Source organism: Naumovozyma castellii, chromosome 7, assembly GCF_000237345.1.
Source record: "Naumovozyma castellii chromosome 7, complete genome".
In the NCBI taxonomy this organism is placed as follows: domain Eukaryota; kingdom Fungi; phylum Ascomycota; class Saccharomycetes; order Saccharomycetales; family Saccharomycetaceae; genus Naumovozyma; species Naumovozyma castellii.
In genome coordinates, this window is record NC_016497.1 from 441976 (window position 1) to 466603 (window position 24628).

Consider the following 24628-nt stretch of genomic DNA (forward strand, 5'->3'; position numbering starts at 1 on the left):
CTCTCTTTGTCCGACAATTTTAACGGTTGTCGAGATCCCAGTAGGGTAACGCAACATGAAATTGAAAAATTATTTATTACTAATGCGATGAGATGAGTTGACATTGATCATTTCACCTCTCTATTCTGAACAAATAGGGCTAGTGAAGATCTGAGAGGTAACACTAGCGGCATGACTGATCAATCTGCTCAAGAACTGTGTCAAAGATGCAAAAAGGATGAAGTAACTGTGAACTCTAGGAAGGAGAAATTTTGCAGCAAATGTTTTCAAAAGTTCATCACGTTAAAACAAAGAAAGCAAATGATGTCTTCCGATTATTACAGAGATATATTCAAGATGTTATATAAAGATAAAGTCAGGACAGCGCAGGAGGCAGAGCAGCAAAATTTGGATTCTCGAATCCTGGTTCCGTTATCGTTTGGTTCTTCGTCATTGGTCCTATTAGATATATTGAATGACACTTTAACTGAGCAATCTCACCAACATAAGGGGAAGACTGGGTTTTCTGTAGATGTATTAACATGCTATAGACACGAGGAAGATCTTGTACAAATTAAGGAAAACATAAACTCATTAAGGGAAAGGTATCAAGTTAATAAGGGAAAAATTAATTTCCATGTATTATCACTAGATTCGTTTTTCAACTCATGTGGTAATGAATTACAACAAATTGTTTTACATTACCAGGAATTTTCATCAATGGGGGCGGATGTCACTAATTTCGATACCATTGATCAATTATTGAAAAAATGTCCTAATAGGAATAGTAGCGGTGATTTGCTATACTTCATTACCAGACATGTAGTAAAGAAATACACATTGCAGCATGGTTATAAGGCTATTCTTTGGGGTCATTCCATGACGAGGTTAGCTGATGAAATTATTTCATTGGTGGTTAAGGGAAGAGGTGCTCAAGTGGCTACATCATTGGACATGCATTCATTTGATTCCGTTTATGGCAACAAATTTAAAAATTCTTATCCATTGAAGGATATCTTATTAGATGAAGTGGATGCTTATTTATACATTGCTGGTTTAGACCAATTGGTGATTGGATACGATGCAAGGGATTCATTGTTGATTAATAAGGTAAAGCAGGATAACAGTCATAAGAACATTAGATTAGTACGGAATATGACAATAAATGAATTGGCTAGAAAGTATTTCAATGACATTGAAGGTGATTATTCAAATATTATTTCTACTGTTCTGAGAACTGGTGATAAATTGGCTGAACCTGAATTTAATCAAGGAGGGGAAGGAAAAGAAGAAAGTGGTAAATGTTCCCTATGTTTGGGTAATTTACATTCCGATGCCTCGAAATGGTTACGATCTATTGCTGTCATTCAAGGATATCCGATTGAAAATGAAGAGGAGAGGGAATTTTATGAAAAATGGTCACAATCTGCTGTCGGGATAGAGAATGCAGAATATATGAAATTGAAAGATTCGATATGGGAGAATGGTACTTATGTCCCATTGTGTTATGGTTGTATTATTACGATGAACGGTATAAAAAATAGAAATGTGAAATGGCCTAAATTTAATAATACAGAATTGAATGATGTCTTGAATGAATATGTTCTTTCCGAAGAAGATGAGGACGAGATAATAAAGGCACACTGATTGGATTGCGCATATTGTTAAGGGAGATAGAGGTGATTGAAAAAAGCATTCGGTAATAGTCACTTGTAGCCGCTAATTCATTCATTGAAAAGATCATTATGGTTTAATATTCTATACTATAAGATAATAAAGTTACAATCTAAGTAAATAAGTAAACACACGGCTTAATTAATTATTTTATCTAATGCTTCAAGCTCTCTTATGCAAGATATTTAGTAGTTCATTGGATGCACTAAAATTATTTTGAATGTGTGAGTTTGATGGGAATGAATCAATCAATCCGGATTCAGGGTTGGCTTGCTGTTGTTCATTACTAGGTTTCTTATGTAACATGCTTAGTAACTCATTAGATGCAGTGGAATATTGTGCCCTGTTCTGGTTATCGTATAAATTTTCTGGGATGGTATTTTGCATTGTGTTTCCAAGATTAGGAGTGTTTATACTAGTGGATTGTTCCATTGAGAAGGGACTTAAAGTGGAACTTCTTCTATCTGCGTTCAATAATTCCGGTGAAACTTTTTGTTCCATGTGCCCATTATGAGGATGCTTTAACATGTCCATTAGTTCTTCACTGCCCTTGGCGTCTGTGTTTGACTCTGGTGATTGTTTCTTTAGCATGTTTAATAGCACGGTTGATGAATTTTGAGTGTGTTCCTCATTTGCCACAGGGGGTGATGTGCTTGGCTTTTTCAACATGTTGAGTAATATATTAGAATCCTTGGCATTATCGTTTTGTTCTTCAGTTGGTTTTTTCAAAATATTTAAAAGAACAGATGATGGTGCTTCCGGTTCCTTGGGGGTCTTTAACATGTTTAGTAAAGTTTTAGAATCCGTGTTAGTTGTTGGTTCTTCAGCAATGGTGGGTTCATTATTATCTAATTTAATATCACTTATATTTTCACCACGTTTCAAGATTTTAAATTTTGGTTTCTTTACATTTTCCTTCATCATGGAACTATTCATTGATTTAACACTTTCGTCTTTATTATCCATATGAGGAATATCACCATCATGGAATGCATTTTCTATAATTACATCATTGGATGAGATTTCCAATGGAGGATTTTCTTCTTTACCAATTTCCTTTAATTTTTGTTCTTCAATTTCTTGTGATTCTGAATCAGAATTGGAAAGGGAAGAAGAGTAATCTTCTTGATCATTTGTAGTGTTATTTCTTAATGATTTGATATCCTTTTGTTTCTTTAATGAAACGTGTTCAATCTTGACGTTATTAGTCATGTAATGTAAATTATCAAGATGTGGAGGTTTAAAATTGGTATTTTCATTATGATTATCAATGACATCGTGAGCATCTTGAAATCCCTCATCATCGTCATCACCACCATCCTCGGAACTACTTTCGAATACTTCATATGATTCTTCGTCGTTGTCGTTTTCGTCTTCCTCATTGCTGTTAATTGTTGTATATTGGTGACTTGGTTTCTTTAAGACGTCTAGTAGAGATGGCTCATTCTGTTTGGCATTGGAAGGTTTCTTTAAAATATCTAATAATTGTGAACTATTTGATTTTTTCCTTTCCTGTTGGTTTGAATGTAATATATCTAATAATTGCTTACCACTATTATTATTATTATTATTCATGTTTAATTCATGATTATTTATCAAAGTTGGTTTCGACAAGGCACCAATATTTGGAGTGGCAGATGGTAGATGTGGATGAGGTGGTATTAATGGTTGAGGGAGGGGAATATTTGGTTGTGGTATCATGAATTGATTATTGCCGTTGACGAATGGGAAGGGAGCGAATGGTTGGAAAGCCATGTTATTAAATACAGGAGGGTATAATAATGCGTTTGGATGAATTGGTAATGGTGTTTGTGTTTGAGGTGTTGTTGTTGTTGTCATTGGTGCGTTATTATTTACTGTTGATGATGCAGACAAAGGTTGTTGTTGCTGTTGTTGAGTGGCTTCATCCATATGCACAGCAGAATGTAACATATTTAATAATTCTCTTCCTGGATCCACTTGTTCACCCTTAGTGATACCCAATAATAATTTCAATTGTTCCTCGGCGTATTGTTTCAATTGATCATCATTCTTAATTTGCTTTTGATGTTTAATCCACATGGATAGTGGTCTCATCATGGAATTAATCAAATAATATTTAACATTTGACTTGTACATTGTCTTTGACATTTTTTTAAAATCTCTCCATTCAATTTTTTCAATTTCATTTCTCACTTGTGGTTTAAATTGAAATTCCTCTGAAACACCACTGACCAAGAAAATCTTATAATTCTTTCCTTGAATATTTCTTTCAATGAATTGATTCTCATCGATATAATCCGTCAAATCGAACCCAATTTCCTCCTTCACTTCTCTAATACAGCACATAACATCATCTTCATCCTTCGAGATCTTCCCTCGGGGGAAAGACCAGGAATCGGATTCTGTTCCTTGCACCAGCAATATCTTATTCAATTTATCATTAAATATGGCCGCCCCCCTCACGGGGATGGATTTCTTGTATTTGGAAAATTTCTGCATGGCTTCATCCGCCTTGATATCCCATTTCCAAATCAGGGGACACAGTTTGATTATCCTAGTGGCGAATGATTTGATTTTCAAATTGGGTAGTGTCGGGTTCATTAACTTGATGAAATCCGTGTAGAACCATGATGCTTCTTCAAAATGGAACAGTTCTCTTTCCACGGAGGAAAGGTCCTCTGGTGGACAATTGATGATGAAACGTACGAGGAGGTCTTCCAGGACCCTGTCGACAGAAGTGACGTTTTCCAGAGCGGGTCGAAGAGAGAGCGACATATGGCAGGCGTGTTTGGTTGTTTGTTTGTTTGTGCTGTATGTTTGTCCTGTCTGTATACGGGTGAGAACAACAAGAGAGGTTTGTTATATGAGTGCGATTTCTTTGCTCAGTGACAAGCGGGCCGTGCTGGGTGATGTCCCTTTGGACGGGATGTTGAGGCGAGAGCTGAAAGTAAACAATTAGCCGCCGAGAAACCGGAAAGCCCAATTCCCACCCGCGGAAGAACTACAGTAGAAGCGCGGCGCTACCAATTGTGAAATATGTGCTTCGTGAGAATGATCTTTTGGAGCTGATTATATTCGGAATTGATAACTAAGAATCTATCTTCTCCTGAGGTAAGTAAATAATAACTAATATAAACTAATATCCAATAATGGGAATAAAATAAAATACGTAAATTTAGTTCTGATTTTCTCTTCCTTTTATACTTTTACTTTTCCTCTGTCACACCCTATCTCTTTAACTCACTGCTACTAAACTTCCTTTCTTTCCTTCTACGGTTATCTAACAGATTAACACTTTTCTCTCACAACTGTTCGTTTTAAGTTCCAGATTTTTATCATGTTTTCTTACTAGTATAGTATTTCACATTTCTTCGTTTCTTTTCCCAAATAATTGAACTTGTTAATAATCTAGATTTAACACACCGTTCCAGAGGTCATGACCCTCGGTGATAACAGGACATTCTAAGACTCTGTACCGCTTGATTAGGGAACACTAATCGAAACACAAAAGAAAACCCGTACAGCTTGGCTGCCGAAATACATGGCCAGCCGGAACATAGAGATGCCTGTTCGTCAACGTTAGTTGGTAAACATAATATAGTAAATCATCAATGTTAGTTGGTAAACATAATAAAATCAAACATCAACATTCGTTGGTAATCATAAATAATTCAAATAAATCGGATATCTTACACTTTCCCCCGTTTTGTAGAAGCTGGTCCCCAGCTTAAGAGGACGAGATAATAATCTGCTGGTTGCGTGCGTCGTAAAAAACGGTTGAGTAAGTGACGGTAGTCTGAGTTAAAAATGGTAGCGATGGGCAAAATACTGGTGTCCCAGATTTCGGCAGTAGACCAGCGGACTTCACAGGTGCGGTTTGCAAAGGTACGAACAACAGACTCGATGAGATGTAACTTGTGTTGGTAAGATTCAGGAGGCACATTAGGGGCATTGGCTCTTTCGTAGAACAACTTGAGACGTCGAACGTGGAATGTGTTGGTTCGGCGATTGTTGGTACGGCAATTGAGACGGTAGGTTTGGGGTCCTACTTGTTCGGTGACCCTGAAAGGGCCATACCAGAGGTGATGGAACTTCGTGTACGCCTGATTGTTGTACGCATCTTTGTGTATGAGAACTCGATCTCCTACCTTAATATCAACAGGGCGATGGTGCTTGTTAAAGTCGATAGATTGACGATCTTGGGCATCTGCCATGTTAGTTTGGATGGATATCATGATGTTCTGTAACGCTTGTAGGTGGTAATCAAGGTCCGATTGAAGTGTGCCGTCTGTGTGTTCCTCTTCGTTGTTGTTGTGGTGTTGGAGGATTCTGTTTGTAAAGCCTGCTAACCGTGGGTGGAAGCTGTAGTTAGGGAAAAAAAGGGGGTGGTCTTAATGCTACCTTGGTACGTGTTATTGTACGCAAATGCAGCCACTGCACAGTACATTGGCCAGTCATCGGCGTGTTCGTTGGTGTAGCTAGAAATAATTTTTCGCATGGTGTCGTTGGTCCTCTCCGTTTGGCCATTGGACGCTGGGTTGTATGAGGTGGTGAATTTGAGTTGGATTCGGAGCCTTTGCCTGAGACGGTCAGAAACGATTTCCTCTGGGATGCCATGGTTACAAATGATATGGTTGATGAGTAGATCTGCACATTCGCTTGCATCCAAAGTTTTCTTTGTTGGTATGAATTTTGCCATTTTAGTGAGTCGGTCCGTTACCACGAATACCGAATCATAGTGGTGTACTTTCTTCATTCCGCTCACAAAATCAATGCCAATGGATGACCAAGGGTGGAAAGGAACTGAGAGAGGTTGAAAGACGCCTGGAGGTAATAACCTGGAGTGTTTATTATGTTGGCATTGAGTGCATGTCTTAGCGTATTCCGCTACGATGCTGACCATATTGGGCCAGTAGTAATCGTGTAGGAAAAGAACCGGGGTGACCAGCTAATAAAGAATCGTGATGAAGATGAAGTAGGGTTTGTCGAATGGTACCTGTTGGAATAACTAACCGAGAGTCAAATGGGATCTTAGCAGAATAGTATAGTAGACCGTCTTTTAACGTATAGTGTTTAATAATGGTAGCCAGCTTTTGAGGTGGTGAAGTTTTCTTTTGTAGATGTGAATAGATGAGTGCCATTTGAGGATCTTTGGTGTATTCCTTTCGTAGTATAGTCATGTGTTGTGGGTCTAGCGCTATTTTGGATATGTTACGTTAAGTCTTGATAATTTAATGTGTATTATTTCAAAATTATATTCTGCAATATCGTCCCACCATCTTGCCAATCTTAATTTAAAGCTTTTCTCTGTAAAAAGCATACTTCAGTGACTGGTGGTCTGTGTAAAGTTTGAATTTCTTACCCAACAAGTAGTGTTTCCATTTCTCTAAGCAGCAAACAATAGCATAGAATTCCTTTTCTCTAATGGACCAATTCAATTCGTGTCCGTGTAAAGCTTTACTTATGTAGGCCACAACTCCAAATAATTTACCGTCCTTCATTAATTCCAATGTTCCACCAACGGCTGTATCACTAGCGTCAGTAGTAACTATCACTTCTAATGTGTTGTTAAAAGGTTTCAATACTGGCGCTTCTAGTAGCGCTTGTTTTAAGATAGAAAACGAAAACGCTGTGTCTTGGGGTTTGTCCCATTTTATCTTCTTAGTCTTGTCATTAGCGAAGTCCCGTAGTGGTTTCGCCATACTAGAAAAATCTTTAATGAATCTCTGACATTCTTTATTACCTTTGTTTTAGGAAAAACGAACATTTAGATTCTACTAGCAAGCACGTGTTCGCCTCCGTTGTTCCATCGCTTGTTTCCGGTTTCTCGGACAGTCTCCGCTCGTCCGGCCGCATCCGAAGCCGTCACTGGCAAGGTATATAAACCCTGTATGCTGGCGTGCTCATCTCTACCCATCCAACCCCCAATCCCCAAACACAACCACAACCACAATGGTCAAAGTATCCCTGGACAACGTGCAACTGCTAGTCGACATCGACAAACAACCTGCTTTCCCACCTTCGCAAACAACCGTCGCTACCATCCTCTCCAAAGAGGCACTCGAATTCATCGTTCTCTTGCATCGCACTTTCAATGAAAGACGCAAGGCCTTGCTAGCCAACAGACAACAAGTACAGGCAAGATTGGATTCCGGCAACTACCAACTGGATTTCCTTCCTGAAACGGCAAACATTAGAAGCGATCCCGTGTGGCAGGGCCCCACTTTGGCTCCCGGCTTGATCAATAGAGGTTGTGAGATTACAGGCCCACCTTTAAGAAACATGTTGATCAACGCACTAAACTCAGATGTCAATACTTATATGACCGATTTTGAAGACTCCATGTCCCCCACTTGGAATAACGTCATTTACGGTCAGGTTAACTTGTTCGATGCCGTGAGAGATCAAATTAATTTCAAGACGCCAAGAAAGGAATATAAATTGAATGATAAATTCGAAAATTTACCAACTGTCATTGTGAGACCTCGTGGATGGCATCTACTGGAAAAGCATTTGATTGTGGATAATGAACCCATCTCTGCATCCATCTTCGATTTCGGTCTGTTCTTTTACAATAACGCTAACAAATTAGTTTCTCTGGGAAAAGGTCCTTACTTTTACTTGCCCAAGATGGAACATCATTTGGAAGCCAAATTATGGAATGATATCTTTAACGTCGCACAGGATTACATCGGAATGACACGTGGTACCATTAGAGCCACAGTCCTTATTGAAACTTTACCCGCTGCTTTCCAAATGGAGGAAATCATTTATCAATTGAGACAGCATTCAAGTGGGTTGAATTGTGGTCGTTGGGATTACATATTCTCTACAATTAAAAGATTAAGAAATTTACCACAACATGTATTACCAAATAGAGATCAAGTGACAATGACCTCCCCCTTCATGAACGCATACGTGAAACGTTTAATTAACACGTGTCATCGTCGTGGTGTCCATGCAATGGGTGGTATGGCCGCTCAAATCCCCATCAAGGATGACCCAAAGGCTAATGAAACAGCAATGAATAAAGTGAGAACTGACAAGATTAGAGAATTGACTAATGGTCATGATGGCTCTTGGATCGCACACCCTGCATTGGCTGCCATTTGTAATGAAGTTTTCATCAATATGGGGACAGCAAATCAAATTCATTACGTACCAGATTGTAACATCACTGCTGGAAATTTGGTAGAGACAAATATCGTCGGGGGACAAGTCACCATCGAGGGTATCAAACAAAATTTGGACATTGGGTTGCAATACATGGAAGCCTGGTTGAGAGGTTCAGGTTGTGTCCCCATTAATAACTTGATGGAAGATGCTGCTACTGCTGAAGTGTCTCGTTGTCAATTGTATCAATGGGTTCATCATGGTGTGGTTCTCAGTGACACGGGTGAAAAAGTAACTCCACAATTAACTGAACAGTTGTTGAATGAACAAGTGGCAAAATTATCCAAGGCAAGTCCATTGGGGAACAAGAACAAATACGCTACTGCTGCTAAATACTTCTTGCCCGAAATCAAAGGTGAAAAGTGTAGTGAATTCTTAACCACTTTATTGTACGATGAAATCGTAACCAAAAAATCCCGTCCAACAGACTTGAGCAAGTTGTGATACCCCCCCTGCCCTATCTTTCTTTCTTCTTTATATCATATCATATCATATCATATATTCTTTCTCTAAAATAACTCTTCATATAATACATATTTTTTAATTTGCTGTCGTGAAAAATAAAACTCATCTTCCAAAGAAAGAAAAAAAAAAATGTGGCAACGTCGCGAGGAAAAAGGTCACTACGGTACTAACCCCCGTTTATTTCGATCAACCTAACTTGATTTCACTCTGTCTCCTATACAAAACAGATCAAGACAATACAATCTTACGGCAGGAATCATTGCATCGCATAGCATAGTATACCATTACATTGCACCACTTCGTGTCCTAACAAAAGTACCACTACGCTAGCTCCAACAAATCAATCAATTCAACAGCACCCGAGGGTTCAACAATACATACATACATACATACAACATACTCATCCTCCTCCTCTTCCTCCCATACTTCAGCTAATGACAGGTCACATAACAGGCGGTTCTAACTCAAATACAAATTCAAACATAAATACTAGCGCAAATAGTAATAATAGCCGTTCAAATACGCCTCAACCACCAGCTATTGCACAGACAAGAACTTCGGCAAGAACAAGAGGTTCCAGTTTCAACTCTTTGTGGTCCACTTTCGGTATCAGACAACAACAGCAACAGCAACAGGAACAAAGGTTGACGGGAAATACACCCTTCTCTTCCAACTTGAATAGCATTGAAAATTTACCAGCTCATCAATCTCAATCACAGGAAGAAACTGCTCAGAATCCAAGAGTGCAATTGCAAATGCAATCTCAACCGCACATCATCCCGCGTCCAAAGGTACAATTGCCCATATCTTTATCTCTGACTACTGCAAACCCAACAATCTCAGAAACTTCTGCACCAGCTGCTGTTTCTGCTTCCGATTCAGCTCTAGCAAACGAAAACAACAATAACAGTAATAACATTCAATTAAGTTCTCTGAGCTCCCATATCGCTGAAATACGTCCGCATCCACCATACCAACCAGCAACAACAACAACAATGCCGGAATCAGCAGCCACTACCACATCTACGACAAACGATGAGATCAATAATAACGTCAGTTTGAAGAATTTACGCCATTTCGTATACGGACCAGACCAGAAAAATGTAGCAAATTTACTACAATTGGACTTAGCACCGGGAACAGTACTTCCTGAACCAGTAGATGACGCAGTTCTACAAACAAGAAAGACCAAGAAGGGATTCTTCAGCATCAGATTGACACCATTCATTGATAGTTCCGCTACAACAAGTCAGGGTCTCTTTTTTGACCCCGTATTGAGAACCGCGGGACCAGGTTCACAGTTGGTTATTGGAAGATATACGGAAAGAGTCCGTGAAGCCATCTCAAAGATCCCAGAACACTACCACCCCGTGGTTTTCAAATCCAAAGTCGTTTCGAGAACACATGGGTCGTTCAAAGTGGATGAACAGGGGAATTGGTTCATTAGAGATGTTAAGTCGTCAAGTGGAACTTTCTTGAATCATCAACGATTGGCTCCAGCATCAACAATGTCTAAGGATGTACTGTTGCATGATGGAGATATATTACAATTAGGAATGGATTTCCGTGGTGGTACCGAGGAAATTTATAGATGTGTGAGAATGAGAGTGGAATTGAATAGATCCTGGAAATTAAAGGCAAATGCATTTAATAAAGAGGCATTACAACGAATAAAAAATTTACAAATGATGACTACGGGAACAGAACAAGAGGAAGATTGTTCCATTTGCTTGTCTAAGATTAGACCATGCCAAGCAATTTTCATTTCTCCATGTGCTCATAGTTGGCATTTCCATTGTATTAGAAGATTAGTCATGTTGTCCTACCCACAATTTGTATGCCCTAATTGTAGATCAGCTTGTGATTTGGAAGCTGCCTTGGAAAGCAGTGATGACGAATCTGAAAGTGAGATTGAAAGTGAAGGTGATCAACTTGTGGATCATTTGGGTCCGGGAGCGGTAGATGATCCAAAGAACATAAATATTGTCTAGTTCAATTCCTTTTTTCTTTCTCTCTTCATTACGTTTGTCTGTTTGTTTGTTTTATTTATTTCTCTTTAGGACGTTTATTTTGTTCTTCTACCACTAACTAACTACTATTATAATTACTTTTAAATATTATTTCGTTTAAGCGCAATTTATTTCATTTACTTATTCTTCGTCAGGAAGGCAATTGTCAATTTGAGCAAACTTTCTAGCCCAAATTTGCACCATATAAGGCATACCCATCAATAAATGAGCAAAATTTGAATAAAATGGTACATTAAGTTCACCTCTCTCCCCCATCTCACATTTCTGAACAATTTGATCTGCCAAGGTACCAATTTCCACGACAGGAGCGAAAAATTGTCTTGGTGCTTCAAATCCGCTAAACATAGCAGTATTAAGTTGTCCAGGAACCACCAACAGCGTGCGAATATTAGATACCCTCCTAGTTTGCAATTCCATACTATATGACTGATGGAACGCTATCAATGCAGACTTGCTAGCACCATACCCTGCCACTTTTGCAGGTGTCAGTGTACCTAAAGTACTCGCCACATTCACAATATAACATTGCCTATCATTGCTGTTTTCCTCCGGAACCAATGATTGCATGAATCGAACAGCATTGAATGTGTTTAATTGGAAAACCCTCATGCATTCATTCTGGTCTAAATGTTGAAAATTTTGATACTTCATTCTCATCCCTGCATTATTTATAATGACCGCGATTCGTTCGCCATATTTTCGTTTTATCAAAGACAGGGTCTTCTCCATCTCCACTTGATTGGATAAATCACACTGTATAGTGACCATTCTAGGATCATCCTGTGGGCTTGAAATTTTATCCACATTTATTATCGTAATCTTGGGAACTTTATTCAGAAATCTAACAACAATAGCATGTCCCAACCCATGTGAGCCGCCTGTGATTACGACGCATGGCGATTTTATATCATTAATACTTTTCCACTTCTGAGATCCCTGACGCTTATACCATGTATTCAAACTAAGGAACGCATATAAAATAAGAGAATAGACAGAAGATATAACGAGCAGCGATTTCCAAGCGCAATTTAAAGTTTTAGTGATGTATCTACCAAATATGCATATGTTAGTGTTTGTTTCATCGATTAGCGTAGAGGAAAAAATGGAACGTACGTAGAAAAGGGTAATATAACTATACCAGGGTACTTGAGTAACGGTATTACTACCCAATACATGATTGCATCAATATTCATCGTTAATTGCTCGATGTTTACTATTGTTATTCATATCATCAATACACCGAATGTCACATTGAAAGTTTCACTGATGTCAAAATGAATAGCGTTTAATGATTACATAATCAGATATAAGAATATAAAAAAAACAGTTTTCTATTTAAAGTTAGGGAATGAATAATCAATCTTCCAATAATCTTAATAAGACGTATTGTAACTGGTCTTTACCCACACCAAACTTGTAAATATTATGATCACCCTCTACAATTGTCCATTCTTTTGTATTTTGAGAAATCTTAGTTAATGTTCTCTGCCAATCACCCCATTGTACAGATCTTTTGATCATTTCCTTGGAACTTACTACACTAGTCTTAATGTTTTTCAGATTATCGTTACTCTTGACGACTTCCTTGTAACTTAAGATAGAACTAGTGACACTCTCCAAAAATTTCATTCTCAAGAATTTTTCTTGATACTTCATCTCTCTACCCATAATCCTATCTCTAGATCCATGATGTTTCAAAAGCCAAGACATTTGCAAATTCCAGCCAAAGGAATTCCAAATTCCCTTCCACCACAATGGAAACTCATTGCTGGATCCAATCTCATCATAGCCTAGCCAAACTTTCTTCCTGTCTTGGTCCCCATCTTTGTCATCTCTAGAGGGAGGTAACAATTTTCTCCAATAATCTTTTAATAGTAATTCTTCATGCCATGAATCCACCAATAACAACCCTTGACACAAATCCAAATTCTGAGAACAAAATACCCTAGACACTAGCCCACCAAATCCAAACCCAACACCAACGAGGGGTCCTGTCACTTTTAATTCTTCCCTCAACACGTATTGCAATTGATCTACTACAAGAGAGATCGATACAGGACTACTCATGGAATCTGAAAATCCATAACCAGGTCTCTCGTAGATACAGTATCGGGATATCTTATTTAGATGGTACAATTCTTTAATCCAATCTGCAGATTCGTACCCTGTGTCATACCCTCCGTGTTCATATATTATTAATGGAGTGGAAGAATCTCCTGAAACATCGCCATGGCATTCGATATGCAATTGAGAAACCTTATTTTTGTCTGTCCAGTGGAACTCCGTTGAAGGTGGTTGTGCATGATGGAGGTCAAATGTGGAGAGTAAATTTGTTGTTGTTAGGAAGAATAGTTGGGCAAGAAGTAATATCTTAATCAAGTTTCTTGTTGCTATAAAGATCCATTCTTTGATGGTATGCTTTGATTCATCGTATGGTTGTATTGTTAATGAATTGTTGTAATTTAAGATGGACCAATCAAGGAGCGCCCCAACAAGGAAGGACAATGAAGTCCAAATGTAGATTGCGTTATCTGTGAAACTTATCCTTGATCTTGTAAAGTGAATGGAATATAGTAATAATAAATTGAAAATTGTCAACAGAGCTAGGATAATATTCAATTTGTAATCTGATGGAGAGTATAATCCCAAATCGTTGAACCAAAAATTGCAACAATTTGTTATCAAGGATATGAAAAGTAGGATCATGCCTTTGAATCCTGTAAGCCTGTTATTGAATCTGATATTGAAGAAGAAATCGGAGATTAAGATCATAACAAGCCAAATAGACGTCAAAAGGATGAGAATGTTCAAGATCCATCTAGAATTGTGGATAAAAAGTCTGTAGCTTCTATGCAATTTATATCTTTCCGTTGGAATGGAAGCCTCCCTGTCTTCTTGATCCTGCTGCTCGTCTTCATTAGGTGAAGATTTCGAGTGAGACCCAAAATTTCTATGCGACTGTTTGGGGTTGGCAGTAGTGATAGCAGCGTCGTTATTGTTGTTGTCAACAGTATTAGCAGATCCAGGAATGGCGGTATCGTTCGGTAACAAAGGAGCAGTCTCCGATGTTACCTCCTGGTCATCATGAGGTTCCTGAATAGCTAGGTTGGATGCCTCGTTTGTAATGCTTCCTGACATTGTGGTATAGTTATCCTTCTGTCGATGGACCGATGAGTGGACTGTTCAATGAGATGTGACTATTGGAAAAGGGAGGCTAAAAACTCCGCAATAACTAGCAGTGAGAGGGTAATTGACAGCAACAAAAACAGCAACAGAAAACAGATAGGAAACAAAAATAAGTCTATCTCAAACTATGTATTTCCTCAAATATCCACAGAACTCCTCCTTCCATAAGAAAGAGTAGTGAAAGCCTCCATCTTCATTGTAGTACTAACATAAGTGTCAATGAGCACTCTCAACTGTTACCCGGAACGTCAATTTGAAATTTTTTGAATAAAAAAATGGAAAAACGTCTTTTATAACGATTTATATACACCTTCTATAGATACATAGGACCTCATTTACCCCAATCACACACACCATACGCCATGTCTACCGTTAGTGAACCATCTGCAGCCACATCCGACGCTAATGTCGAAAACATCACACAAGAACATGAAGTTGTACAGGACAACGACGTGAATATGGACGCATCCGACGACAACAATGAGGACGAAGAAGACGAAGAAGAAGAGCCAGATAGAGAAAAGGTTAAGATACTGCCTGAAGGGGCCTCCGAAGACGGGACTTGTGCCTCATTCCAAATCGTGGACGAGGATCACACTTTGGGAAACGCTCTACGTTACATTATAATGAAGAACCCTAACGTTGAATTCTGCGGTTACTCCATACCTCATCCCTCTGAAAACTTCTTGAATGTTAGAATTCAAACCTACGGAGACATTACCGCTGTGGAGGCTTTCCAGAAGGGGTTACAAGATTTAATGGATCTTTGTGACGTCGTCGAGGACAAATTCACACAAAGCATTAGAGATCTATGATCTATTTAAACAGGCAAACTCTCATAAACTCATTTAATTGTGTATATCTGTATACTAGATACCATATAACGTCGTCAATTAACATTTCTGTCATTGTAAAATTCCTTTTTCGAAGCTCATCGCAATTTTTTTTTTCCCGTTGAAAAATTTTCACCGTGTAAAAAAAAACTACATGAGAATCTATATAAATGTGTACCTTTCTTCCCTCATCGCTTATTTCCCTTCCTTCCCTCCTTCTAACTTTCACATTTTTAACACAAAAGGATAACTAACCAAAATAAATCATCAATAATAATGTCTTTCGGTGGCGGTAGAGATCAACAATTCAACAAATCCAATTATAACTCACGTGGAGGAGACTCCCGTGGTTTCAGAGCTTCAGACAGAAACTCATATACCCATCAAGGTAACGGTCGTCCTTACGAAGGCGGTAGAGGTGGTGGTAGACCTCAATTCAGTGGTCCTCAAGAACTAGTTAAGCCAAACTGGGAACAAGAATTGCCAAACTTACCAACTTTTGAAAAAAATTTCTACGTCGAACATGAAACCGTTCAAAATAGAACTGAAGCTGAAATTGCTCAATTTAGAAAGGAAAATGAAATGACCATCTCTGGTCATGACATTCCAAAGCCAATCACAACTTTCGATGAGGCTGGGTTCCCTGACTACGTCTTAAACGAAGTCAAAGCTGAAGGGTTCGACAAACCAACTGGTATTCAATGTCAAGGTTGGCCAATGGCTTTATCCGGTAGAGATATGATTGGTGTTGCTGCTACTGGTTCTGGTAAGACTTTGTCGTATTGTTTGCCAGGTATTGTCCATATCAATGCTCAACCTTTGTTGGCTCCAGGTGATGGTCCAATTGTGTTGGTCTTGGCTCCAACAAGAGAATTAGCTGTTCAAATTCAAAAGGAATGTTCCAAGTTTGGTCATTCTTCTAGAATTAGAAACACTTGTGTTTACGGTGGTGTCCCTCGTGGTCAACAAATTAGAGACTTATCCAGAGGGTCAGAAATCGTTATTGCCACTCCAGGTAGATTGATTGATATGTTGGAAATCGGTAAGACTAACTTGAAGAGAGTCACTTATTTGGTGTTAGATGAAGCTGATAGAATGTTAGATATGGGGTTCGAACCTCAAATTAGAAAGATTGTCGATCAAATTAGACCAGATAGACAAACTTTAATGTGGTCCGCTACTTGGCCAAAGGAAGTCAAGCAATTGGCTAGTGATTATTTGAATGATCCAATTCAAGTCCAAATTGGTTCTTTGGAATTATCTGCTTCTCACAACATTACTCAATTAGTCGAAGTCGTGTCCGAATTCGAAAAGAGAGATCGTTTGTTGAAACATTTGGAAACTGCTTCTCAAGATCAAGAATCTAAGATTTTGATTTTTGCCTCTACAAAGAGAACTTGTGATGAAGTTACTAAATATTTGAGAGAAGATGGATGGCCTGCTTTGGCTATCCATGGTGATAAAGACCAAAGAGAAAGAGATTGGGTCTTGGAAGAATTTAGATCTGGTAGATCTCCTATTATGGTTGCCACTGATGTGGCCGCTAGAGGTATTGGTATGTTTAATTTTTATTTTTCAAAATTTTTTGAGTTTCACCTTTTGTTTTTACAAGTCCAAAATTGCTACTAATTTTATTTTGTTTTTAATGAGTCCATCCCAACATGAAAGATAATATTCCACAAGTTAATGATAATGAATGACATGATACAGTTGTTGTTTTTTTTGACTGAAAATCAGTAATTTTTTTTGTTCAATTTTTTTTTTTTTTTTTTTGTTATTTTTTACAATTTCACATTCTTTTCCATTGCGTCAGGCAGGATACTGAAGTCTTATTTTAAATTCAAGATGATAATTTTGAGTGGTTTCAAAATAGGCATCTTGGTTTATTAAAATAAGCTAGAAAAGAAGAAGAAAGCAATCTTAATAAAGAAGATGATGATATGTTCACATGCGACAGAAAAGGAAGAAAAGAGCTTATACGTTTGCGATTATTAATATTAGTTTTTGGCGGATTATTATTATTATAATTCCGCTTTCAATTTGGGTTTTCGAATCACGCAAGCAGTTAATAGTTTTCTTTTTTTTTTTTAAACGTTCATCTTTTTTGTATATTGTTTTTTTATTATTGTTTTAATGCATAAGAAATGAAAATTGTAACAAACAACGTTTGAAGATACGTTTATCTCAGACGTACTGATATATTGTCTCTTTATTTATTTAGCGGTATCTTGAACTATGAGTGGGATTGTTAAACAAACTTATGAAACACATCCTTAAGAAAGATTTTTTTACTAACATACAATCTGTTGTTGTTTTTTATTAGATGTCAAGGGTATTAACTACGTTATCAATTATGACATGCCAGGTAACATTGAAGATTATGTACACAGAATTGGTAGAACTGGTAGAGCTGGTGCCACCGGTACTGCTATTTCTTTCTTCACTGAAGGTAATAAGAGTCTAGGTGCTCCATTAATATCAATTATGAGAGAAGCTAAACAAAATATTCCGGAAGATTTATTGAAATATGATAGAAGAGCTCGTGGTCCACACCCAAGATACGGTGGTGGTGGTTACGGTGGCCGTGGTGGTTATGGCCGTGGTGGTCGTGGCGGTTACGGTCGTGGTAATGGTGGCTATGGTGGTGGCCGTGGTGGTTACGGTGGTTCAAGAGATGGTGGATGGAACAGAAACGGTGGTGGTAACAGATATTAGGGCATTGCCAATTCTTTTATCATTCCGTGTTATAACTTACTATTCGAATTAGCTAATATTTTTAAAAAAACTCTGTATATTATTAAATATTTTTTACTCTAATGTTTGATAGAACATATTATTATGGCAAGTATATAATATTTAGCAGCATGAATAAAAATTCTCCCTTCTGAAAGTATTGTACATTTTTAGATTCAAATTCAAATCATTCGTTTAAATAGTAGTATGCAATGCATAGACAAATAAACCCCAAAATTGCCACCAAAATTCCACCATTTTCATTAGAATCTCTGGTGACGTTTACTGGTTTTACAACTTCAACAGGCTTACTTTCCTTATCTAATTCACCAATGCGAAGTTTCCTTAGAATTTGTAAAGCATCATCTGAATGGCCAATATCAAGGAAATGTTCAGTAGCATCTTGTCCAGCTAATTCAAATATAATTTCATCTCCACCTGGATGTTCATCTAAAAATTTGGAGACATCGTAGACCTTGCCTTCAATGATGATCCATGCATCATCTGGCTTATTATGTTCTGCAATTTGCTGATAACTGTAAACTTGTGACATATTTTACCGTTTGTATTGTATGACCGATATATGACGAATCCGAGTATCTATTAATGACAGATAAATAGATAGTTTTGACAGTTTCTTTTATATTGCAAAATTTTGAAAAAACTGTCGTTAAATTTTGTACTCTTCGTTTATTTAGAATTTCACGTAAGCGACCTCGAACAATGAAACCTAACGGCCCTAAACGGAGCCCTAAGGGCAAATCTGCCACCTTTTTGGCCGACATGTCCGAAACAGATGTTACCCGAATATTTATTCTATTTTAGGGTTAAAGAAAATATAAAAGAATAAAGCCCTTGTTTTTTAAACACAATTTACCCTAGGGTTTGAAGGAATCTATGTTACAGTTTTATTCATACTTAATACGTACGTCATATTGACTATATTTATCTATCTTTATTAAGTGAAGTTAATCATTCCCATGCGAAATCAATACCAGCTTCTGTTAGTTTATTCATTCTCTCTTCATGCTTGGTATGAGCACGTTCCTTCAACTCCTTGGCGGTCTTCTTTATCTTCATTTGGGTAAAGGCTCTCTTCTTATATTTATACAACTTTTCAATCTTGGCACCCTTTGGTAGCAAACGCACTTGCAATAAGTGACCCATTACCAAATAATTGTTCATGGCATCTTGAGCAATATTAGCGTCATCCTTATTGGCGAATTCAATGAACCCATAATGTCTGGAATTTCCTGTCTTCTTATTTCTAGCCAATCTAACTTCTTTCAAATCACCAAATTGAGAAAAATATTTACTTAATTCTCTTTCATGAAACCCCTGGGGTAACCTACTTACGTAAAGAATACTTGAATATTCAGCAAGTGGTTTCTTCTTATTGGAATCCTTTTCTTGAGTTTGTTGCTTCTTCTTCTTTGGGTCTAATGTTTTAATTTTATGCTTTTGAGCCTTGGAGCCATCTTCATCTTCACTTTCAGCTTCAGAAAGACCTTCAATTTCGCTTTCTTCTTCCGATAATGATGATTCTTCGTTCAAAGATTGTAGTTCAATATTCTCTTCAGATTTTGGCTTTTCTTCTTCTACTTTCTTCTTCTCCACTAGATCCTTCTTATTCGTCACTTTGGCCATCGTTTATACTTTGATTTTCTACTTCTTTGATACCTTTTTATGATAGATGATCCATTGTAATATTATATTTAATTGGAAAATTATCTTAGCGATGAGCTCTGCACGGAAAAAAAATTGGAAAATTTTGTGCCAGAAATTGAATCACTATATACGGTGAGTCACAAATTAACAAAGCTATACAATAGCGTCATTTCATTAAATTATATAGTTATATAGTTATCTTAATAAAGTTCATAAAGTTTCTAGTCTAATACTGTAGCAGCTGCCTTGGCACCCTTTTCCTTAATGATTTCCTCATTGGCAGCTAATCTGATCTTAATTTCAGCATCCGTGGCAGCCTTGAATCTCTTCTGAAAGTTCCAGTTCATCTCTTCGCCATTAGTCAGATAAGACGCGTTCCCATTCATGGTCATTTTCCACTTGTGCTTGTCATCATGAGAACGTTCATACCTGTCCATCGAGCAACTTCCACTTCTAATGATAGTTCCCTTATCATCTATAGGATCTCTAACATTCTTCAATCCCAAAATACTTGTCCCTAAGGCTGCTTTCGTGGCAGCATGAGTAAATAAAATTACGTTAGTTACATTGGGGAATTTTTCTTCCACTTGTTTAAAAAATGCAGCCCAAAATTTGTAACATCTCTGTAAAATTTCATCCTCAGTTTCACCCTTATTACTTGGGACAGTACAATTATCCCAACCATTGCTTAACAAGCCAGGGAAGAACTTCTCCAGATCTTTGATACCGGCAGGAACAGGTATGTTTTCCCTTTCTGGTACGAACCATTCACCAAGCCCACGTTCTAAGTACAATGGTAATTGTAGTAATTCCGCAGTAGGTTTACTAGTTTGGATACAACGATAGAATGGGGATGATATGATCAGTTGTGGTTTCTTATCCTCAGGAAACGTAGCAATGTATTTGGCAACGTCCTTAGCTTGATCTAATCCATGTTCTGCTAGGGGCACATCGTTTTCGATACCAAGTGGAGGATCAGGGTATGGTCCTTGAGTAACCCAATTAGATCTGAAACCGTGTCTTACGACGTAAATAGTTTGAAGAGCCATTATTAGTTATGTTGTTCGCTTATTGTTGCACTGCGTTACTGTAAACAAGAGTACAATACCACTAAACGTGAATATCCTTTGTATTTTATACATTCATTCTTGTGACGTAGATTGACAGATCGACCCCTCGAGTGATTTTCCAAACCCTTTTTCCATGTTTTTAGCGCGGCACATAACGTTAACCATTGATTGACGACGTCTCGTGCCGGTTCCAAAAAATCTATATGTTCTCTATTTAATTATATCCTACGTATGTTGTGGATGAATAGGTAAGATTTCCTGCTTATTGGGGATGCAATGGTTTCCAGGAATCAATCTTCAAACTCTCTAGTTGTGGCTTCTTGGCAGGGATCAATGGTGGAATCTTCTTGTTCGTACTCCTGATTTTACTGTCGTTTTTCGACTCGATTTCTAAATCCTCTTTAGAATCGATTATAATGTTCTCTCCCAATTGGATGTCCGTCTTGGTTTCATCTGAAGTAGAGTCAGAATCCATGTCTAAAAGATCCTTGACGTTCGTGATGTCCTGTAAGTCTGGTCGTGTTTCTTGTAACTTGGTAGAGGACACTGAACCAATGGCTCTGGGTGGAAGATCAGGTTTCCTAGACTTCGGAAGCGGTGGAGGTGTCTTGGAAGAAATTGATACGGCAGTGGATAATGTTATCTTGGAGGGTGTCAAATTAGTCGTGGAAGGTGTTGAATCCTCAATATCGAGTAGTCTTGATTTCATTGAAGAATTTGCTCTTGGAGGTGGCGGAGGCGGAATGTTTTGAGTAATAGTTAAGCTTGATTTTGCTGTTGGATTAGGCATCAGTTTTGGTTTGAAGGTTGTGGTATCAGCATTATCGTTAAACAAGGTAACTTTCGTTGATGCTTCTAACCTAGGATTACTATCTACCATAGTAGTTTCTGAGTTGGTGCTACCCTCTTCTATATGGTTCTTTTTATAATCAATGTATAATTTCCTGGTCAAATCTAACTTTATCACCTCATTAACAAATATCACATTGGCCCTATACGCAGCATAGACAGGCTTATGATCACTGACTCTCAATGGTGCAGCCGAATATGCCAGTGGGAATAAGTTATTACCTTTATAAATAATCCTATCTGTCCATGATGGTGTTCTTGCCTTTTCTGAAGAATCGTAAATATCTGTTCCAAAATCAAATTTATACGTTGGCTCAAATTGTAAGGTAGGTTCACAGAATCCCTGAAAGATGACACCGTCATTTATTTCTCTTGTCAATTGATCATTTTCTAGTAACTCATCGATATAATGTTTTCCTTTGCCATTTAAGATCATTCTTACTTCTTCATTAGGCAAATCAATTCTATAATTCAAATCACCTAACCAAAAGATTGAATCATGATGAAGAATCTTCTTAGATCTTGCAAAAGATATATTTTTGATAATAGATTGGTAATCTTTACGACGTTCTTCAACATGACTAGCCCCCGCTGACAAATGAGCATTAACGAAACAAAAAGATGTATTCCCATATTCAAATCGAATAGCTACTGCACCTTTATTTCCTGTCATACCCTTGAACCCAGTCTTTTTAGTAGAGCCTTCTACTTGTTTAACATTATTTGTCTTATCTGACTTCACAAAAAATAAGATTAATAATGACGACATTTGTTCTACTCTTAATAATAAATATTTTTCATCGTATTGGTTTAAGCATTCTCCAACTTTCTTCTCCCAAAAGGAACCTTTCGTATAATCTGCATTCAAAATGGAACCTGCTGTCAATTCAATAACTTCTTGTAGTCCAAGGACTACCATATCAGGTTTAAATTTATTTCCAATGGGGAACAACCATTCTGAGAGGTCAGCTCTTCGATTTGACATTCCATTGACATTAAAAGTACCGACAAAAATGTTTGCTGTAGATGAAGAAGTGTATTCATTTGATAAGTTCTTCAACTTTAAATCAATATATTCATTCACAGGGTTAAATAATTGAACAACTATTTGATTAGGTAGTCTCCCCAAAAGCATATCAATATTTTGTTGTTTACCTTTATCCATGAAATTATTGATGTACATCCTACTGACAGATTTGGTTGCATCTGAAAGAGCGCCAGCAAATGACATCTTCCCCTTCCTAGAAAACGAGGATTTAAGAGCATTTGTTCCTGTATAGATCTGTGAAATCTGATCACCATGATCTGCCCAAAGTACGTTTTCCTTGATATAAAAATCTTCGTCTTCTATGTATGCATTGCGATTAATTAACTCAAAATCATTCAAAAATGTTCTAAAGACAAATAACGAGATTGTTTGCTGCACCAGATTTGTTCTATCTAAACAATCTAAACAGTTCGTTCTGAAAATACCTTGTTGTTTCGACAACACCTCTTTGTTCTTAACATCGTAAGAAAAATAACCAGAGTCTAATATTGAGTCTCTCAAAATAGGTATGATCTTCTTCACAGCAAGAAACCCCTCTTGTGCTGTTTCTCTATGAAAGTTGAATTCTGTAAGAAATACATCCTTATTCAAAGTCAGTTTTTCGGATTTCCTCAAATGTTCTCTATATCTTTTAGATAAATCAAGTTCATTTGATTTTGTAGATAATAAGTTAACAATATGGACAGGTCCATATTTATCAATCAATCTAATAAAATGCTCATCAAAAACAGGTTGTGTTGCCTCAGCTGATCTAGTAATTTGGACTTTTGGATTGATTAATGATGGATCTTGCTCCCAAAAGATTGGGACACTTCCTCTGACTTGGGTTAAAGCATAACAATATTCGTCAGAATACATTATAAGTTCAGTTTCCACAAAATTAGCTACATTTCCTTCATCATCAATACCTCTAGCATTGAACCTCGTTCCAGCCCTTTTCCAACTCTGTTTTGAAATTACAGTTAAAGTTATCTTTAATCTTTTAACGTAGGTGGTGAATGATTCTGCAAAGCCTCGGATGACAGTGGTCAAAAATCCTTCCTCGTCCAGGATCTGTTTATAATTATCGTCTAATCTATCTCTATAATTTATGATTTCTTGCATAAGAAATGAATTCCACATATATTCATCTTCAAAACTATCCACACTTAATGAATGATTGGTAAACCCTCTATTCTGTAGCGTCGACGTTAAATCAAAATCAGAACTATAATAAAATGACCCATTGGACAATAATTTCCTTAATTCATGACATGGATGTTTCTGTAAACCTTCTTTAGGATCTCTCGTGCCGGTATCAACCTCATCTAAGATAGGATATCCAGCGGTGTCAATCTCCACAAAATCCCAAGTTGAGTCGTTCAGACAAAAGAAATCCACAGCGAAGATCTTATCGACGGTCTCGCCCGGAGTAGGATGAGCCACTTTAGATCTACCAGTGATAACCCCCACAAATATCAAGCCTTCAATGTCAATCAACCCAATGAAACCATGTATGTGATGCGGACTCAATTTTCTAAACCCTTGATCTCGTAGTTCATTCTTAGTGACTAATTCAATACCGCATAGAGCCTTCTTCTCAGATTGTGATTCTGTTCCTTGCATTGTTTTGAAGATCAGTGCGAATGACTCAGAAACTAAGGCAATTTTGCCCTGGTCTCTTCGTCTCGATAATAAGATATGCATTGTCTATTTGCAAGCTGGTTCCCGTTACTAGCAGTTTTTCTTGCACTTCTGACCGTTGGAAGGTCTCAGTTATTAATAGAGCACACTCTTTATGGACTTATTGATCTCAAGTTCTAATAATTTGATGGTTTTGAACTCGGCAAAATTACGTAATTGCGGTTATTCAACGGCAGCCCTTCGAACCCTCTTGGAGGTCTCCTTGTTGATTCTACATAACGAGAGTAAATAGCTAAATACTATACATGGTATATT

General features: G+C 37.5%; 12 protein-coding genes across 12 annotated transcripts; 5 read left to right on the forward strand and 7 right to left on the reverse strand.

The window, feature by feature from the left end:
• Nucleotides 1–171: 171 nt before the first annotated feature.
• Nucleotides 172–1626, forward strand: NCS2 (Ncs2p; the record flags this gene model as incomplete). The annotated part of the gene is made up of 1 exon (XM_003677440.1): nt 172–1626. The coding sequence occupies one exon, from the start codon at nt 172–174 to the stop codon at nt 1624–1626; it is 1455 nt and encodes a 484-aa protein (XP_003677488.1).
• Nucleotides 1627–1815: 189 nt separating this feature from the next.
• DCP2 (decapping enzyme complex catalytic subunit) lies at nt 1816–4410 on the reverse strand (the record flags this gene model as incomplete). Its single annotated transcript, XM_003677441.1, has 1 exon — nt 1816–4410. The coding sequence occupies one exon, from the start codon at nt 4408–4410 to the stop codon at nt 1816–1818; it is 2595 nt and encodes an 864-aa protein (XP_003677489.1).
• Nucleotides 4411–7587: 3177 nt separating this feature from the next.
• On the forward strand, nt 7588–9252 carry MLS1 (malate synthase MLS1; the record flags this gene model as incomplete). Its single annotated transcript, XM_003677442.1, has 1 exon — nt 7588–9252. One exon carries the CDS (start codon nt 7588–7590, stop codon nt 9250–9252), a length of 1665 nt encoding a protein of 554 aa, XP_003677490.1.
• A 455-nt stretch (nt 9253–9707) lies between these two features.
• On the forward strand, nt 9708–11264 carry DMA2 (ubiquitin-conjugating protein DMA2; the record flags this gene model as incomplete). The annotated part of the gene is made up of 1 exon (XM_003677443.1): nt 9708–11264. One exon carries the CDS (start codon nt 9708–9710, stop codon nt 11262–11264), a length of 1557 nt encoding a protein of 518 aa, XP_003677491.1.
• A 159-nt stretch (nt 11265–11423) lies between these two features.
• TDA5 (Tda5p) lies at nt 11424–12071 on the reverse strand (the record flags this gene model as incomplete). Its single annotated transcript, XM_003677444.1, has 1 exon — nt 11424–12071. The coding sequence occupies one exon, from the start codon at nt 12069–12071 to the stop codon at nt 11424–11426; it is 648 nt and encodes a 215-aa protein (XP_003677492.1).
• A 588-nt stretch (nt 12072–12659) lies between these two features.
• Nucleotides 12660–14441, reverse strand: NCAS0G02540 (uncharacterized protein; the record flags this gene model as incomplete). Its single annotated transcript, XM_003677445.1, has 1 exon — nt 12660–14441. One exon carries the CDS (start codon nt 14439–14441, stop codon nt 12660–12662), a length of 1782 nt encoding a protein of 593 aa, XP_003677493.1.
• A 410-nt stretch (nt 14442–14851) lies between these two features.
• Nucleotides 14852–15304, forward strand: RPC19 (DNA-directed RNA polymerase core subunit RPC19; the record flags this gene model as incomplete). The annotated part of the gene is made up of 1 exon (XM_003677446.1): nt 14852–15304. One exon carries the CDS (start codon nt 14852–14854, stop codon nt 15302–15304), a length of 453 nt encoding a protein of 150 aa, XP_003677494.1.
• Nucleotides 15305–15598: 294 nt separating this feature from the next.
• DBP2 (DEAD-box ATP-dependent RNA helicase DBP2) lies at nt 15599–18037 on the forward strand (the record flags this gene model as incomplete). Its single annotated transcript, XM_003677447.1, has 2 exons — nt 15599–16877; nt 17646–18037. The coding sequence occupies 2 exons, from the start codon at nt 15599–15601 to the stop codon at nt 18035–18037; spliced, it is 1671 nt and encodes a 556-aa protein (XP_003677495.1).
• Nucleotides 18038–18242: 205 nt separating this feature from the next.
• Nucleotides 18243–18608, reverse strand: CYB5 (Cyb5p; the record flags this gene model as incomplete). The annotated part of the gene is made up of 1 exon (XM_003677448.1): nt 18243–18608. The coding sequence occupies one exon, from the start codon at nt 18606–18608 to the stop codon at nt 18243–18245; it is 366 nt and encodes a 121-aa protein (XP_003677496.1).
• A 419-nt stretch (nt 18609–19027) lies between these two features.
• Nucleotides 19028–19702, reverse strand: NOP15 (rRNA-binding ribosome biosynthesis protein NOP15; the record flags this gene model as incomplete). The annotated part of the gene is made up of 1 exon (XM_003677449.1): nt 19028–19702. One exon carries the CDS (start codon nt 19700–19702, stop codon nt 19028–19030), a length of 675 nt encoding a protein of 224 aa, XP_003677497.1.
• A 242-nt stretch (nt 19703–19944) lies between these two features.
• Nucleotides 19945–20772, reverse strand: NCAS0G02590 (uncharacterized protein; the record flags this gene model as incomplete). Its single annotated transcript, XM_003677450.1, has 1 exon — nt 19945–20772. The coding sequence occupies one exon, from the start codon at nt 20770–20772 to the stop codon at nt 19945–19947; it is 828 nt and encodes a 275-aa protein (XP_003677498.1).
• A 283-nt stretch (nt 20773–21055) lies between these two features.
• On the reverse strand, nt 21056–24376 carry NCAS0G02600 (uncharacterized protein; the record flags this gene model as incomplete). Its single annotated transcript, XM_003677451.1, has 1 exon — nt 21056–24376. One exon carries the CDS (start codon nt 24374–24376, stop codon nt 21056–21058), a length of 3321 nt encoding a protein of 1106 aa, XP_003677499.1.
• Between the last annotated feature and the right edge of the window lie 252 nt (nt 24377–24628).